Here is an 18,289-nt window from a genome sequence, read left to right as displayed (position 1 = left end):
ACAGAAGGGACAATCACTGAGCCATTATGTAGCTTTTACATGCATGTCTTTTGCATATATGCTGTAGCTGTTCAGTTTGAAGTCCTTGTGGGACTCATAACCATGGGATTGGGGTGTCTCTGAGTCTTTTGCCTACACTTGGGATCCTTTTTCTCCTACTGGGTTGCTTCATTCAGCCTTGATTTGAGAGTTTTTGCCTAGACAAGTTCTGACTTGTTTTGCTCTTTACTGAACGAGTGGATCTGAGAGGAAAGGGGGTGTGAGGGAACTGGGAGGAATAGAGGGAAGGGAATATATGAGAGAATAATAAATTTTAAAATTAAAAGGCAAATTCGTTTTTCACATTTAATCTATTTATTAAACTATTAATTGTGCTTAGTATTTTGATTATATTACTTTTTAATACTCTGATAGTTTGACTGTGTGGTTATAACCCACGATTTGTCCTGTGTGTTTTTCTTCTCGAGTGAGTTTCTGATTAATTTTTGAACTCATGGTTTATAATTGTTAGACTATTTTATCTAATATATATTAGCTATAGGAGTAATTTGAAATTATTTGTTGGTTAGATACCCAAACTCTGATCTGAGACCAACTTAAAATTTATTCTTATCTGATGTTTATCCAAACTATTGTTAACATAAGTTTCTACCCTGTCCTGTATGAAGACAAAATAGTTAAAATTCTCCAAAATGGTTAGCCTTGAATGGTTAGCCTTACTTTAAATGGACTCAACAGGCTATATTTAGGAATATATGTATATACATACATACACATATACATACATGCAGATATATGCAATAAAAAATAATGAAAAAGAGATCATAAATTTGAAATATAGTGGAGAGGATTTTATGGAAGATTTTGGATAGAGGAAAGATTAGGGGAAAATGTAATTGAATTACAGTCTGAACACTAAACCAAAAGAAAAATAAAATAATTTCACAAATTTTCAGAAACCCATTTTTCCACTATTTCCTCAAAGTGCAAGACTACAAATCTCCTCGGAATTCAAGGCCATCCGCACCTGGGTTGCCCTTCTCGGTCTCCATCTTGAATCTCTCCTTCTTTCCCCTTCTCTCCCACCTTACAAAAACTTCGTCCTACCTTACGTTTTACTGTCCAATCATGGGCCTTGACCTAACTTGTGCCAGCCCTCACCTGCATATTGATATCAACCTACACTTCACCCTTTCTGTCTAATTAAACAAACAAATAAACAAAATATTCCTCTAAAATGTGAGCTGAACACACTATCATTTTGTAATTTATGAAGTATAAAATATACCTAACACCCAGTCCATCATTTTTGTCAATAAAATAGGACATTTCGTTATGTATCATAGCTTAAGAAAGGTTTAAAATCTATATGTTATGTCTTGGTTAGCTTGCATACTATCTGATAACTATCCAATTGAATATGTATTCTCTCAATGTTAAATAGCCTGGGTGGGCTATGAAACTATAACTAGTTTTCCATCCTGTCAGAAATCTGAGAACGTCCAAATTATCTAAAAATACAGGAAGCCTAATATGGCTTCCCGAACTGAGGCACGTTAGAGAGAGAACTATTTTGGTACAGTCTCCTGTCAACAACATACAAGAGCAACAATCTTCAGCCTTCCAGTTGCCATAAATATTAAATCTAAAATAACCTTTTATCCTGTGCAGCACTGGCACTGTTGGGCCACATGGCAATGCGGGTAACTTTATCTCAGTTGGCCAGTCCTAGCACATCATCTCTCCAGGCTGGCTCCCTGGTACTCTCTAACCCTGGCAGTCACTCCCTGCCATTAGTTCCAGCACCCTAGGGCCATGTAGAAATATCAATAATTTGGGGGGCCTCCACGCTGCCCCCAAGTACTTTCTGATCCAGGCGGTCCTCAAGCCATTCCAGCATGGCCCCTTGCCATGCTGCTCCCTAGAGTTAGTTCCAGCACCTGTGCAGCAATGTGGTACTAACCCTAAATCATGGCTCTAGAAGTTCAGCAGTGACTGACCTACTGCGACTCCCTGCCAGGGACTCTGCCCTACTCCTGCCAACTGCCCCCTGGTAGTTAAGATAGAAACTGCCAACTACCCGGTGAAATCAGGACTCAATAAACTGAAATTTAACAATACATCACTTGGATTCAACTAATTTATTTACATTTAATGCTCTTAAGGAAATTAACTTACCTGTTTATTAAATAATCCATGACACCCCCCCCAACTTAAAGCAATTATAAGAGAAAATAGAGCACATCACAAGGTAAGAATTTACCTTAATTTAAAAAAATGTTTTTCACATGCTATATTAAAATAGGTAGTACCTACCGCTGTGTTTGCAAAGGTCTCTTCATAAAACACCAGCATTACTGCAAACTGGAGGACAGCATATATCTTCAGGAGCTGGGATGCCGATGATGTGAAAGGGACTTCCTGTCCTGTAACCTGGGTAGACAAGAAGGACAATCTCCTTTACTCAACGCTGCAGCTCATCTCTCTTTATAAAATTCATACTGTGAGAAAAGATGAGTTACAGAAACATGATTTTGTCAGTTTTCTTTTTTCTGAAAGAATTTGACATTCATTTCCTTAGATAGAAAATTGTCTGAAGATTAAGGGAGTTGCTTCTTGATGCCAAATATTATGCCCTCTGGTAATGATTTAGTCTTCTTTAAATGGAAAAGACATAGGTGCTTCATCTTTATGGGTATTCATAATTACAATATGCAAGAATAATAAATTAGAACCATGTCTAGCAATACACCAAGGACAAGAAGGCAGGTGACTTTGGGCAGCATACGTAACCACGATTCAACATCAAATAGTATTTTATTAATATAATTTTCTAAGCTATTAAGATTTCTAGAAGTACTGTTTGTAATTTTATTGGAATAAAGCAGAGGAAGGTACTCATATAATTTAAAAATTGGCATTTTGATTATTTTTAAGTAAAGAGAAAGAAAGACAAAACCATCCTTCCTGGGCATTTGGAAACAGAAATAATCAAGTAGTTCCACCTATATGGAGCTTACTATACAAGTAATTATGGAATTAAAACATATGTAAGTAATTTAAGATATTTAAAATAATAAAATGTTACTTTATAATATATGTAAATATATAATAAATATATTTTATATGATACGACATGATTTTTTCTAAAAATACCATCTTTTAAATGAAAATTGACTTTTCCTATAGTTTCTGTCCTTGTGACTTAAACTTTTTTATTTTTCTCTAGAATAAGATTTCAGATTTAAATAACTTTTTGATATCATAAGCCAGTGGTTTTGATGCAAATCTTTAATCCCTACATTCAGGAGGCAGAGGCAGGTGGATATCTGTGAATTTAAGGCCAGCCTGGTCTACAGAGTGAGTTCCAAGACTGTCAGGGGTACACAGAGAATTCTGTCTTGAAAAAAAAAACCCAAAATAAACAAACAAAAATTTCCTGGTTTCTGGTATTTTTCTTATTTTTTGAAAGTTATTTCTACTATTAATATATTTATTCTAATATTAAATAAGTTCAGCCATGGTTTGGCATTAGCAATTACATTGTTTTGGCACCATTGTAGAACATCTATCTAGGGCACTTCATTTTGTCATAAATGAAATTAAGAATAGACCTGATTTCTAAAGATCTTTCCGTCTCTTGGGTTCTAGGTCTCTGTGTGGAAGACAAACACATCAGAGGAGGCTCTTGCTTTAGGTTTTAGTGATTCGGAAACTAGCTCCAGTTGTTCTACTTCCTACCTTGAACTCCCTGTAATGAGCCTAGGCCTAACTGGTAAGTAATGCTCTTCATGGCGGTGTCCTCTCATTAAGCTATTCATACACATCATGCTAGGGAACATCATTTTACAGTTTCACATGAAGATAACACATGAAGGTGCAAACGGGATACATATGTAGCCTCTCAACTCTTAAGTTATGCACTATACTTACCTCTGGAATTTCTTCACTCAGGCCAAGTCTTGGTTTACCTGGACCCCATCCTGGTCCTTTAAATAGGACAGAAAACTTATGGCAGAAACCAGGTGTGGCCCAGAATGTTGTCCATATATAGAGTAAATGGTGAAACTTGAAAAAAAAATAAAGTTTATTCCAAGTTAGATAAACATAAAAAAGAAAATTAAGTGTAACTCATTACGTACCTTATTAAATATTCACTGTGATTTACATATTGTCTATAATAGTCATTGTGCACGAGAACATAAATTATATATTGATATGTCATCACACTCTGTATTTTAATAAATTCTATACATACTGTATATCTTTGGTCTGTGTCTCTTCTTATCAATATCTTTGCAGTTAAATGAAATTCTAAGTTTGTAAGGAAAAGAATGTAGTTGGTTACAAATCAACAAAGTAGTATAAATCAACTTTGAGGCTGTTCCAAAGAAAATTAACTAGAAACATGAAGTTATGAAAGTAATAATCATGATTATTGACTCCATTTCTTTGGTTTTTTTTTTTCTTTTTTCTATTTTTCGGAGCTGGGGACCGACCCCAGGGCCTTGTGTTTGCTAGGCAAGCGCTCTACCATTGAGCTAAATCCCCAACCCTTGACTCCATTTCTAACATGTTGCTAGATGGATATTACAGTTGAACATGGAGCCGTCATAAGAATGTTTATCAGTTCAAATATTTTTAAACAATAATTTATAATGTTAACAAAATTATACTAACAAAACATATTCACAAACATTTCATATTGTAGAGGTCCAAAGTTTGATACCTGAGGGCGACCTTTACATTAAATGGTGTAGCATTCTTTAAGTAGCATTTATTTGATATACACAGACGTTAAAAACATACCCACATATAAGTGCTCAATAAATTTTAACTATAAGAACATTCCACATAACTACCCATGATACATCATAGGATTGAACATATTCCTAGGGCTTGGGCATCCGCTCCAGACTCTAAATGTGAGGTTTGCATCATATAGAAATACATTAATGGGGAGAAAAGCATTTGCTCTCAGAATTTTTGGTCCTGCTGGCATTTTAGCAGTCCCCGGCTGAATTTAAATGGCTAAGATTAGAAAAATGGGTTTTATGATTGCTTGAACTCTTCCAAGAATCAACATGAGTTATTATGGGACTTAATGGAGAAATTTCTGAAGATGAGGCAAAAGTTAGAAGGAAGCTTCGCCTGGAGCTTTTGACTACTACTAAAATGGAAGATTAGTATGTTTAGAACTTCCAGCACATATTAAAAGGCTGAAACATTTGGTCGTTTTGAAAATGTACTTCAATTTTATTTGTTCACATTTGGACACTACCCATGAACGATATATCACAGTAGCATGAAGTTGTTTCCCTGACTTACTTGGTTCATTATTCCCTGGAACTTTGGGTCTTCCAAAGAGAGCAGAGTGAGCGCTCTGTACAGAACAATAGCCAGCCAAGCATAGGCCTGCATGTCCTGGAGCAAACTCTAGGTTCCTTGAGGAGTGATAAACCCTACATCAGCAATTTAGCTTCATGCACAGGGATGTCAATGAAGGCAAATACTATGTGTGGTAAAACTCTTAACTGTCATGACTTGCCAGCTTGACGTTTCTCGCTAAAATGAACACATAGGAAGACAAATCTTAGCCCCCCAAGTGACAGCTACCATGATGGAGAAAACTGTTTTTGAAGGGAGATACGAAGAGGTTTCCCACTTGCCTTAAATGAGCAGTAGCTAAAGAGTGCCTGTGACTGTCTCAAGAAAGCACTTACTGAATCAGTAGCCATTCATTTGACTCTGCAAATCTAGTGCTTACAATATCCACTCACCGATCTCTCCTCTGGTATGAACACATTATCCTCAAAAATTACACAAACAAAAGCAATATATTCCTCAAGGAGTTGCTGAAAAGTGTTACGAATTCATCAATAACATTAACGTCACCTATAATTTGTTCCAAATTAAGTCCACAGTGCTGCTGAGCCAAGTCTCCCTTTTATAGAGATGGTCATATGAGGCACTGTGGCACCAGGTTTATAAAGCTCTCCCCTAGAGAAATGAAGCAAGCTTCTACATTTTTCTTTATTTATTCATATTAAGGAGAAAATGTACCTGAAGCAAGGTAAGGGGGGGGGGGAGGCTTTCCTGTAAATTTTCTAATTTGGTTTTAATGTAATGTGGTTGTGTGTCAGGATCTGAATGTATTGATTGTGTCTGAGAAGAGTCTGGATGAAGGTGGAAGGGGTGTCACACCGTAGAAAGGTACAGGAAGATAAGCATCAGCATTTTCAACTGTGGATACACGGAAGTGACTTTCAATATACGAAGGATAGCAATTGACCATGGCTGGGGTGCGAAGCCACAGTAAAGCAAGGAGGTTGCAGATGAGTTAAATGCACCTGGGTTTTGGTTTGCAAGGTTAAATTAACCTGACAATTGAACTAGAAATTAAATACTCTGAAGCTGTGTGTCCTGTGTTAGAAAGTAGAAACAAAAGAGCCACTGATGCATAAGTTATTGCTGATGGTGAATGAACTGTTTTGTGTTTGCAGATACTTGACCTAGCAGAGGTTTGATAGGTGGGCGATCTTCCTTTGGTCTCAATGCTCTGTGCAAACTGAAGTAGGTTTGGAACATGAGGCCAAACAGAAGATGTTGATACCTTGTTACTTCCAGGGTGTCACAACCAAGCCAGTGCACAGAGCTGTCATTGGAGGACCATGACAGCTTGTAGAGCATTGTTACCTTTTCCTCATCTGTGACTTCTTAACCTCTGGAGTCTTTGCTGCAGTCTGATGCTGACACGTAGGAACTTAGCAGACATTCTTCGTTTCTCTAGTGCCAACCACTAAGGCCAGCGAACAAGCAATACCACATGTGTAACAGAAAATTGGTCTGCTTCATGAAGCCTTAGCAGGAGAAGTAATACGTGGACCTAGCTGATGTATAATACTTCTTGACACCCAGTTCTAAGATGAGAAGGGCAAAGGCCTCACGTTGAATTTTTAACCAGAGTTTGAAGGATTGAAGCAAATATTTTTCGTACTGTGGGACCAGCCTTAATTTTATGTCTTACCACTACTCCTGAATACATGAATATATTTCAGGTCTATTCTGAGAAAGAACGTGTTTGCTAGAGAAGCACTTTCTTTGCATTTGAAGTATTAGACACATTAGAAAACTCTTATGGTAAGTTTTAATGGGTTTTACCCATCTGACTTAAGTTGTCACATGACCACTAAGATATTTTCAAACTCATTTGTGTATAAAATATTTTCACAACAATGTAAAGTGCTTCCACCTACAATGACGATTTTCTGCTTAAAGATAAAATTGGTGAAACTGTATGCATCCCGAAAGATCAAGGCTGAATGGATTACCTGCACTTTGAATGGCTCAAATGTTCCAATGGGATGGGTTAGACCATATATAACCTGTTCATTCTCTGCTTCAAATGTCCCTGGAAGATAAACATTACAATATGACTCCTGGCTTTCAATCATTTCCAGAGCAGCTAATTAACTATTATATTTGTACATTTTACTTACCGAAAATTCTATCCCAAATAATAAGAGTGCCAGCATAGTTTTTATCTATGCAGTAACGATTTCTACCTGTGAGACAAAATATTAAAAGTAATTTTCAAAGAGATAAAACTGAGCTTCCAAAATGTCTATTTTTCTTGATTTAGAACATATAAGAAAAATTTAAGCAATAAAATGATTTCAAAAATATCTTCTCCTCACTGTAAGTAACTGAGGAAAGTTATGGATCTTTCCCATATGCAACCACCAAACCCATTCACTATTGCTGATGCCAAGAAGTGCTTGCTGACAGGAGCTAGATATAGCTGTCTCCTGAGAGGCTCTGCCAAAGCCTGACAAATACAGAAGCGGATGCTTGCAGCCAACCGTTGTGGGAGTTAGAGAAAGGACTGAAGGAGCTGAAGGGGTTTGCAACCCTAGAAGAACAACAACAAGATCAACCAATCGGACCCTACCATAGCTCCCAGGGACTAAACCACCAACCATGAGTACACATGGAGGGACCCATAACTCTAGTCACATATGTAGCAGAGGATGGCATTGTCCAACATCAATAGGAGGAAAAGCCCTTGGTCCTGTGAAGGTTCATTTCCCCAGTGTAGGGTAATGCCAGGGTCTTGAGGTGGGAGTGGGTGGGTGGGAGTGGCAGCATCTTCATAGAAGCAGGGGAGAGTTGGAGGAGGCATGGGAGAGGGGGGTAAGGGGATAACATTTGAAATGTAAATACATAAAATATCCAAGAAAAATAAAATTTAAAAGAAAAAGAAAAGGGCAGACTTTCCCAGGGAAGATCAAAGCATCTGGTGATTCAAGTCAAATTTAAGAGTATACCAATCAAATATGCAAGTAATAACAATACGTGAGAAAAGAGGCCCCGGATTTGAAATAGAATGGCAAGGAATGTGTGTGAAGGCTTAGAGGGGCAAGAGGAAGGTAAATATTGTAATTATGATCACGAAAATATAAATGAATTGTACCACTGAGAACGACAGATTTTATTTGTGAGCTGTAGTCTCATTTTAATTATTTTGTAATTAATTTCATCAAAGAGATCATTTTTAAACTTATGTGCATTTTCCCAATATTTTAGCTAAATATCTATATATTCATATAACTAGATTTCATAAAAACTACTGAGAAATAATTATCGCATAGTTCAGAGGAAGTAAAAAAGGAAGAGATTTGATATTAAATGAATTTGGGGGCCATAGCAATGTTCTACTGCTGCTGTGAGCAGCGGCTGCTTGTACAGTCCTGGGCACCGTACAATCCACGGCACCCGTGGTGTCTCAGGACAATCTGCAAATCCCATTCAAGGGCATCTGACGTGCTCTTCTGGTCTCAGAGGGGACTGTGTGCACGTGGTATACAGGTACACATGCAGGCAAAAATGCCCATATACACAAAATTATAACATAAAGGAAATTAGAGTGATTTTGATTATTTTAATAATATTTTAATATTTAATAATAAAAGGTATATTTAAAAATTAAATTCCAGTTGGAATGACAACTTTTAGCAATATTAATTTTCCAGCTCCAACATAACTAAATTACAATTTAAATTTTTGTTACTGGGAACCTCTCTTAAATTGTGTGTGTTTTAAAACTTAAATGTCCATAATAATATAAACATTACTGAAGCTGAACGAAAAGAGTTTTAATCTACTAAACCCTGTATCTGTATTCATGGACACACTTTCTGTGCATGCAAGCCTTCAGCTGACTCATAAATAAAGCCACATCCCTGCTAACAAAGTAGAAAGTTTACCCACCATCTTAAACATGGTTCTTCACTAGGTGAGAGAGTGCTTTTCCCCTGAAGGAATGAGTGGCAATATCTGAAGATATGATTGTAGTCACAATCAGAGAGGGTACAGACAAGTGGACACAGATCAGGGACTCTGTTAAGCACACTACAATTTTCACCACAAAGTGTTGCTCTGAAGTATAGTAGGACACACTGTGGTCCTAAGCCTGTCTGACTAAAGTCTGGGGAAGTAGGAAAGTGAGGTAAAGAGGAAACTCCCAGCTGTTTGTTTTGTCAGTGTGGATTCCACTCCCCAGGTTTTCCTGTTTATATAGAAGAATCCCTAAGAATCTTATAGGCCTTTGCTTACTGCTCCCAGGACAGGGGACATCACTGAGGTAGAAAGAGCTTGACCCATCCTCTTCGATGCTGCTCTGTTCTCTGCCTGGGGGAAAGGGGCAAGTTCCCCTGGGGAAGACCACGCTGCAGTGTTCTAATGCTGCCTGTGAAGGCAGACTTAGGGAAACAGAAGGACTGCATTCACTGCTCTGTCCAATGCCCTCACACTATGTCCCTAAGATTTATTCATGCAGTGTATATGGAAGGGGCTTGGATGATCTTGCTGCTATCTGGGTCTCATTACTTGAAAAGTCTGTTATGTTTTCATGTATGCTAGAGCTCATGCAAATTCAAGTTTACTTTTATCTTCCCATCATAAATAAGGCTTAATCTTATGCATTTTGATTTTCACTAAACTTGGTGTCTCTCTGCCTAGTCTCAGGGGGTCTTTTTTATCCAGCCAGTGTAACTTGTGCTGAGATCCTTACTGACCTGAGGCAGGAGAGGGAAGTGTTGGTTACTTGGTTCTCTTCAAATCTAAATATATATATTCTTAAAATTTTAAAATAACCTCGTATTTATTCCTATAAGATAATTGGCTTCTCGTGGTTTGTTTCCTGTAATGCACATGTTTAAACAATAAAATTACTTTAAAATCGCAGTAGTTTTCAAGATTAACAATTTCACTGTGGACAAGGCAGAGGCTTAGCACTGTGTTGGAGGAAGCCACATGGGTCTCCTTCAAGCTCCTCTCCTGCTCTTTGGTGCACTTTGCAAGCACAATTAGATAAGATGGGAAGAGGTTGAGAAGGCCATGTCCCCTGGTTCTTGCTTTCAAGCTGAGGCTTCTCTGAATAGAAAAGGAGAAGCAATGCTTATTTACACAGTGTCCAGTCATAGCGTGAGGTGTGTTTTTATTACTAAAGCAACACAAGTATAACACTGATTTAAAAAAAAAAAAAGGCTATGAAGATGAAGCAATGGAACTGCCTTACCATGATGAACTCTGTGATGGCTCGGAGTATTAAGGACCAGTTCCAAAGGGCCAAGGGTTCTGATGACCTGCTCGTAGCAAAAGAGATAATGGCACACACACAGTTATCAATGAGTATGTATCTGCTGCATTATACACATCCCTGAAGCTCACATTAGATATGTGATACAGAAAGCTTCAAAATCCCTCTGTGACATCACAAAAAGGCAGTGACCGCACAACTGGGTTCCTACGCAGGGTATGGCAGTAGCAGGCTTGTCTGACTCAATTCAGTATCTGAATACCCAGGGGTGCCTGTGTCATCCTAGGAAAATCACTTAAGCTCTTACTAATGTGGTGTCCTCGTCTCTAAAGCAAAAGGAGTGACAACGCTATAAAATAACGGAACTTCTAGACTTCTCCATGTGACGGTACCTTTCACGCTTCCTGGTGAAGGGGAAAGCAGTCACAATCAATGGTGACATTGATGAACTGTCAAAATATCAGTGATACAGGGAAAGAGAGGGATATTGGACTTAAGAGCTTGAACTGCATATGACAGGCACAGCAGCACATGTAATAAGGGCATAGTATGTGGCTATCTATTTGAAACAGTCAATCGTGGGTACTCATGCAGGGGATGGCAGTTGTAGAAGGAAAACACATGTTATTTAGAAAGACAATGGCATTAGCCACGGACAGGGAAACACAATTTTGTGAGAGCATAACTGGTGAGATCCAGAACTTGTTTGAAAGTACTCTGACAATAAGAATAGAACGTAGGAAATAGGATGACAGAAATGAATCAACACTTCTGTGTTTAATCAAAGCAGACAGCACAAATATGCAGTTCCCACTTTTCTGAATTCTTGACAAAGATAGGCTAAAATGTACAAAAGCAAATTTACAATTTATTAATATATGACAGTGCTGATTAAAAGCATTAGCAGAGGTTCAAGCTCAGAAATAGACTTCTATTTGCTCATTTATTTTATTTTTTTAATTATGTGTACTAGTGTTTCTGCTAATATGATTTGTGCATCTAAGTGTCATATTCGAGGCAGTCTGAAGAGGGCTTTGGATCTGGTAGAACTTTACTGACAGCAGTTCTGATCCATCAGACCTGGGCAGGAGGAGCAAATGCAGGTCTCTGCGATACATTACATGTTCTTAATGACTAAACCACCTTTCCAGACCCAGAAGTGTACTTCTTGATGGAAATGCTTCCTTCGAGGAGATGTGAACGTTTTGCTTTATTTTTATTAATCTTTAATATTAAATTAACACACTTGCTTTGGGTGTTGTTGTGTAGATATTGTTCTGCCGTTGTAGTTTCACACATCCTCCTGAAATTGAAGCTATAACCTTGCTGGCTAATAGCAACCTGTACCTCTGTAACAGTCACTCACATTATCTCCCTACTGTTCGTTCTTTATAGGCCTGGAAGGTTATCCTAGCTTATACCATATCTGCCATTTTCTTAGGGTTTCTGCCTGAAAAGAACAGATGTCTGAATGCAAAAGAATGTGAAGTGTTACATACCCTGTGTTAATTTAGATTTTTCTCCATTCTCCCATTCCTTTCCCCTTTCCTTTCTTCTCTCTATGTCCCTCCCCTCCGCGAGGATATCAGACAACAAAACTTGTTTCACTTGGTTTCGCAGCAGTGCTGCCAGTCAGTGGGTATGAATGCAGTTATGACAGTGGCTGTCAGTCACTGGGTATAGGCAAAGGGTTACAATGGTGCCCTCTTGGTTTTTACACGTCGTGCATGACTGAGAACTGTAACACAAATGCTTGAATCCTGCCTCTCTTCTTCCTCCTCTGCTCTTTCTCCTCTTCTTCCTTTCTCGTTTTCTCCATCCTTCTTTCATTTTATACTTCCTCCCTTCCCATGTTCCTTTCTTCCATCTGTCCTACCTGTCCATCTGCCTTTCTGTCTCTTTATTTTTATATATCTGGCCTGGGGCGGGGGAGGTCATATCCATCCATTTTCAGTTATGTCCAGAAGAAATGTATTTTAACGTCAAAACACAACTCCTTTTCCCCTATCAGAGCTCAAGTAATGTATATCCCAGACTGTCTCATTTCAGCACTTTCAAGTAGTTTGACTCTACGTCTTGTATTCGTTAAGAGAGAGTCCTATGGAGTAAAGCTTAAGCCAATGTCTCACAAACACGGTGTTAATCACCAGGATCGAGAATGAGTGGTGTGTTTTATTACCTAAGACCTATCACTACATCCTTCTCTACTGCTGGAAAACTGTGCATACAGACGGGAGCTGATGCTGGCGGGATGCAAGAGTGGGCTCCTCCGGATTCAGAACCTTACAAAAACGGATGCTTTCGGTCCGGCTTTTGTCTCTGCCAGAGAACCAGATGGGAAACGAGTAAGCCATTTACCCCTGTTTGTCTCTTTGGTGCCTAACATTTGTTAAGAAAACAAACAACGAGAAGGGAGAAGGGTGGAGGGGCCACACAGAGCAGTTTCTGCTGCCCAGATGCTTTTCTGAGCTTGGGTTCTGGCAATGCGTGCAGCCGGATCCGAAGCCACACCAGGGGCGAGTGCCTTCAGATGGCTGGAGTCTCAGCCGAGCGGTGTGATTTTGATTTTTATGTTTTTATTATTATTATTATTATTATTATTATTATTATTATTATTATTATTATTATTTTAATGCCAAGATTTTTACCTTAGGGAAAGGTTTCGATCTTTTAGGCTAAAACACACTGATACCGATATCGAAATCTCCCTTTTAAGTTCTTGGTAAAAGCCAAGCCCAAAGACGTCAACCACAGTTAAATTTCCTGGTTCTGAGCCTATGAGTACTGTGGAGCTGAGGAGACCACCACAGGGCAGATGATTCATCATTCAGACAACCCGGTCAGAAGCTCTCATGTAGAAAACCCTCTGATTCAAAGTCATGGAGAAGTCGTTAATATTTAATAAGAGCTGAGCGTAACGGTTTAATTATCGCCCACTTTTGCAAATTCAGCCATTTAGCAATTCAACCACATCTAGCTAGGGCTCGCTTCCTGAAAACATGTTAGTTGCTCTGGGAATAATCGGACCCATTCTAATTGTTCAAAAACGTTGTCTTAATTTATTAGATTTAAATGCGTTACTTGAAAATACAGTATTTAACAACAACAGGGCTCAAATAGAGTATAATTCAATATCCTATCATTAAAAAAACTAAAATGTGAAGTTTTGGGGGCTCAATCATTACTCTAAATATTACAAGCTTATGATAAACCTTTAATTCTTTCTAACTTCACCTGAAAGGTGTTTCTATTTTTTTATCTTATCTCTTTTTTTTTTTTGGTTCTTTTTTTCGGAGCTGGGGACCGAACCCAGGGCCTTGCGCTTCCTAGGTAAGCGCTCTACCGCTGAGCTAAATCTTATCTCTTTTAAATACATATAAAATGATTTTCCATCAAATAAAATAAATCAAATTTGTGTAGCTCTGCGGCAATGGACAGCCAAGTTCTTGACTACCCAGGAGTCAAGATAATTTTGCTTATTTGCGAAGGTTTCTACATCTACACGGCCTCATGTTTTTTGTGCCACTGGTTCTTATTAGGTCACTGAAGCAATGTAGCCAGTCCCATAATATTTTGCTTTTGGGCTTTATAATCTGAGCAATATGAGTGCCCGGGAAGGCCATGGAAAAGCTTCAGAAGGTCGGAAGTACTTTGAAGTTTTATAACAAAATTTATGATTATTTTCTGGAGAGGAAACATTATTTCATCATATTCTGAAAGGTAAATACAAACTTTCAAAGATTAATAAATAAAATTTCATATCTAAGCAAAGATGCCCACAGGTTTCTTCCTATACTGATCCTACTTATATTGTGCTGTTAGTTTCCACGTCATTTAAACTTGCATGTCAAATCTTTTCAAGAATGCAGAACAAAAATCTTGAACATTTTTTGCTCCTTCTTGAAATCATTGACTCTTCTACCAAGACCATCATTTAGGATATTTTCCTTTGCATGATAAGAAATTATGAACGTGTAGATAATAAAAATTAAGATTTTTGTGACAGTGAGTTCCATGATAAATTTCAGGAGACTTTGTCCATCAGACGTGCTGTGGGTCAATTGTTGGACTAGTCAAAGGCTCCTTGTTTCTCCTTCCACAGTTTCTATTGGGAATGGTAGAGAGTCTTTCATATTAAAACAAGTGAACGAGAACCAGGTGATGCTGTCATTACCCCTGTATGGAATTTCCTCTTATTAAAAACACATTTTAAGTACTCGATTACTCTTCTCTTTGAGTTCTAAGAGTCGAATCAAAAGCCCTGTACATGATAGGTACACACTGATCGAACCACACTCATAGCTTGCGTCATCAGAAATAAAATGACTCTAAGACACGACTCCCATCCAAAGACCTCTATCAGACCTGAGCTAGTCTCAGTTCCCACTGCCAGTAACATTTCCTGGGAGGCATTTCCACTGTTGTCTCGGCATGCTCACTTTAATCTACCTCTCCTGTAGGCCTGGCGGACTCCTGCCTTTCATGAATGCCATATTCTCTACACAAACAACTGATTTCTTCAACTTTGGAAACATATTGTGAAATCATTAATTCTTGCTTCTCTTTGTTCTGAAACCAAGTTACTTAGGTTTCTCCCTATTGTACGTTTTGTAAGATTGCCTTACATTTCTTCATTCTTACAGCATGTACGAAACTTCACAAATACCATGGCTACTCAGCAAGATTGAATTTATAAAATCAATATGTATCCCCATTCCCTCCCACATGCTTATGCCTTCATAGAGATAATTTGCTTATAATGTTTCATTTATTACAACAGCGGGAAGTGGTAGAGGATTTTGCAAATAAACAATCTAATTACACTAGGCAACTCACATGATAAAATTAAGCTAATATAGGATATGCTTAGAGCTGAGGTTGCATATACTGCTATGTGGATGCAAATACCTATCTTACAGCCCTATCCAGCCAAGGAAAGAACATCAAATGATATGGGCATTTTACTTTAGAAGATGAAGGAGCAGTGTTAGAAGAATCGAGCCTGGCCATTCTAAAGCCAGAGAGGTAATAAACCAGTCCAGAACAATGGGATTGAAAGGCAGGAAAGTAAGATCAAGGATAATGATTGATCAAATGACTTGGCATTAAAAGTAACAGCCAAAACGAAGGTGAATGGGAGACCAACAGAAATTACAAAGCAATGAAGGGGAGGAGAATGGGATAAAGAGGTTCTGGTGGTCATGGGCAGATGGATACCTTTAATAACGCCTGAATTCTTAGAATACAGGTTTGTATGAGTTTCAATTTCATTGAAAAGAACACAAATACAGAAAAGAGAATTCCTGTGTCACCTGGAAATTTGGAAATAATTTCTTGAGAATCTTCATAATTATCTTATATTCACAATCAATGTCTTAAACAAATGAAACATTGTTGTGTCTAACAATTAATTTGGAAAGAATGACTTTACTTTGGTGAAATAAAATGTATATAATAAATCTACTAATCAAATATCTATCATTAAATATAATGATATATAAATATATATAAATATATACAATTATATATAAATATCTATCATATGTTTCCCATTTTCTGACTGTATTTTTTTTTTCAATTCAAACTGAGCAGTCACTTGAAACAGGAAATATGTTAACAAACAATTCTTATTGATTACCGTATTTTAAATTATTTCTCAGGCTTCTAGCTTATTTTCCCCCATATTATTAATAACTATTTTCAAATATTCTTTAGGAAAGTTGGTCGGATTCTATATTCCTTGTTTAATAAGAAGTAAAGAGACTGCATGATCAAATTTCAGTTAGTTTATTACAAATTAGTGCACAAGAACTGATCAGAAAATTGCATTTTCTCACTTCAGTCCAGTGAGAGGATAGGAGATAATGACATTTTCTTAATGTAAAATCAAAACACATATTTGCACTTTGCTGTTAATTTTGAAAAAATATTGGGACTACTACATATTTCTATTTCTCAGCTTTTATATCTGCAAATGGCTGTTAAAATAGTAAAATATGATCTTTAAAATCATGGGGATATTTATAACCACTTTTCAGAAAGAATGCATGATCCTATGGCTAATTTTAAAGGCACTTTTAAATAAAGGATGGTTACAAATCATCTTCCTTCTTGTGTAGGAAGGAAAGCATCTAACATGGAAAATATGTTCTAAGAAGCATGTGTGTTTTTGAAAATCCCCCTAGTAAAACTGAATATGCCAGCAATATGATCAATCCTGAGGAGTGACTAGCTTGAGGATACAGCATCTCCATTGCTAGAGCCACAGGGCGGCATTCATATGGATAAGGCTTAGATTCGTGGCATGTTCTGTAACTGGTCAAGACTGCTGGCATGCATGATTGATGGGCCAGAGTCCCAGATCACTGTGGGTCTCCTCATTCCAATGAATCCAGTATTTCAGAGAAATCCTAAGACAGTCATAGTCCCTTATGCATTGATCATCTGTCATTGATCATTATTGCTATGTTTCATTTAACAAAGAAAGATACACTTTATGTTCAGTTGTAAATGAAAACGTTTCTCAAAAACATCTCAAATCAGTGGCAAGACTCCATGGAGCCCAAACTCAAATTCAATGCTCTAACAACTATATTGTAATGAGTTTTTTGTCGTAGCCAATTTAATACCACTGCCTGCTGCTGGTATCAATCTTCTTCATCTCCTTCCTTCCTTGTTTTCTTTTGGAATATTAATTAAGTCAGCAATTCATGCAAGAACAATTAATCTAAACATTTGTCCATATGAAATGTAAATAAATATTTATTCTAATAAATGTGTATTTTTCATTTTTATATTATTACTTTCTATATCTTTTTGTAATGTGAATGGTTATAGATATTTCTGTCACCTTTGACATAATAAATAATAAATAATAGTCATTTTATTCTAACTTGCAGATAGTAAATACAATGTGTCAATGTAATGTACAAAGTTTCCTCTTTTAAATATATTATCATTTATTAGACATTAAATATATTCTCAAATTCCAAATGATTACTACTTTAAGCACTTTCTATGTATACTATAAATATTTAAAGAATTAAAACCTCATCAGAACCTTGTTTTTAAAGTGATTTTTATATTTAACAGAATAAGACCTATCAACATTCAGGCAATTTATGTCTTATAAATTGATAAGAAATTCACAGGATTTTAGAAGTAAAATAAAATAGGTTTACACAGACTTTTCAAAAGAAATTTGTTTACAAGACAGTCACTTTCAATAGAAACTTAAAAATTTGGTTACGCAAAAATAGTAATAAAGCAATTGCTTTTCCATTTTCTCTTATAACTGATAAAATACTTCCTGTTTCCTTTTATTACCACTGCATAGCTGATTGATTTACTAATCAGTTTGGATTCATAGTCGGCATAAGCATTACCTGCTATGCAGGAAACTGAGTTCTTATCCAGACCCCAAGAGCAAAAACCCTTGTGGTAAAAATACTTACACTACAAACAGCCACACTGACTGATTTAATAAAGTCGCTGTTTACTATGGCTCTGTTGTTGACCATCAACATTAGATTCATCCATTGTCTACTTACTGTCTATGAATGGAGCCTGTTCTAAGATTTCTTGAGAGGACGCAGAATAGAAGAAAGCAAATTACAGTGTAGTTTTTTTCTAGTGAGTAATGACATAAAATATTGCAGATTATTATAGAGATGTGCATTTCACTATCAG

General features: G+C 37.1%; 1 protein-coding gene across 1 annotated transcript in view; it reads right to left on the bottom strand.

The window, feature by feature from the left end:
• Positions 1-1,807: 1,807 nt before the first annotated feature.
• Agmo (alkylglycerol monooxygenase) overlaps positions 1,808-18,289 on the bottom strand; it is a 45,773-nt gene continuing 29,291 nt past the window's right edge. Inside the window, exons 3-8 of the mRNA XM_032909100.1 lie at positions 10,580-10,646; positions 7,500-7,565; positions 7,332-7,411; positions 3,934-4,068; positions 2,317-2,433; positions 1,808-1,921 (exon numbers count right to left, since the gene is read on the bottom strand). Of these exons, the coding sequence (XP_032764991.1) occupies positions 1,808-1,921; positions 2,317-2,433; positions 3,934-4,068; positions 7,332-7,411; positions 7,500-7,565; positions 10,580-10,646 (579 nt within the window). The remainder of the gene's footprint in view (positions 1,922-2,316; positions 2,434-3,933; positions 4,069-7,331; positions 7,412-7,499; positions 7,566-10,579; positions 10,647-18,289) is intronic.

Source organism: Rattus rattus, chromosome 7 (genome assembly GCF_011064425.1).
Source record: "Rattus rattus isolate New Zealand chromosome 7, Rrattus_CSIRO_v1, whole genome shotgun sequence".
In the NCBI taxonomy this organism is placed as follows: domain Eukaryota; kingdom Metazoa; phylum Chordata; class Mammalia; order Rodentia; family Muridae; genus Rattus; species Rattus rattus.
The sequence above is the reverse complement of the archived record's forward strand: the minus strand, read 5'-3'. Positions and strand labels throughout refer to the sequence as shown.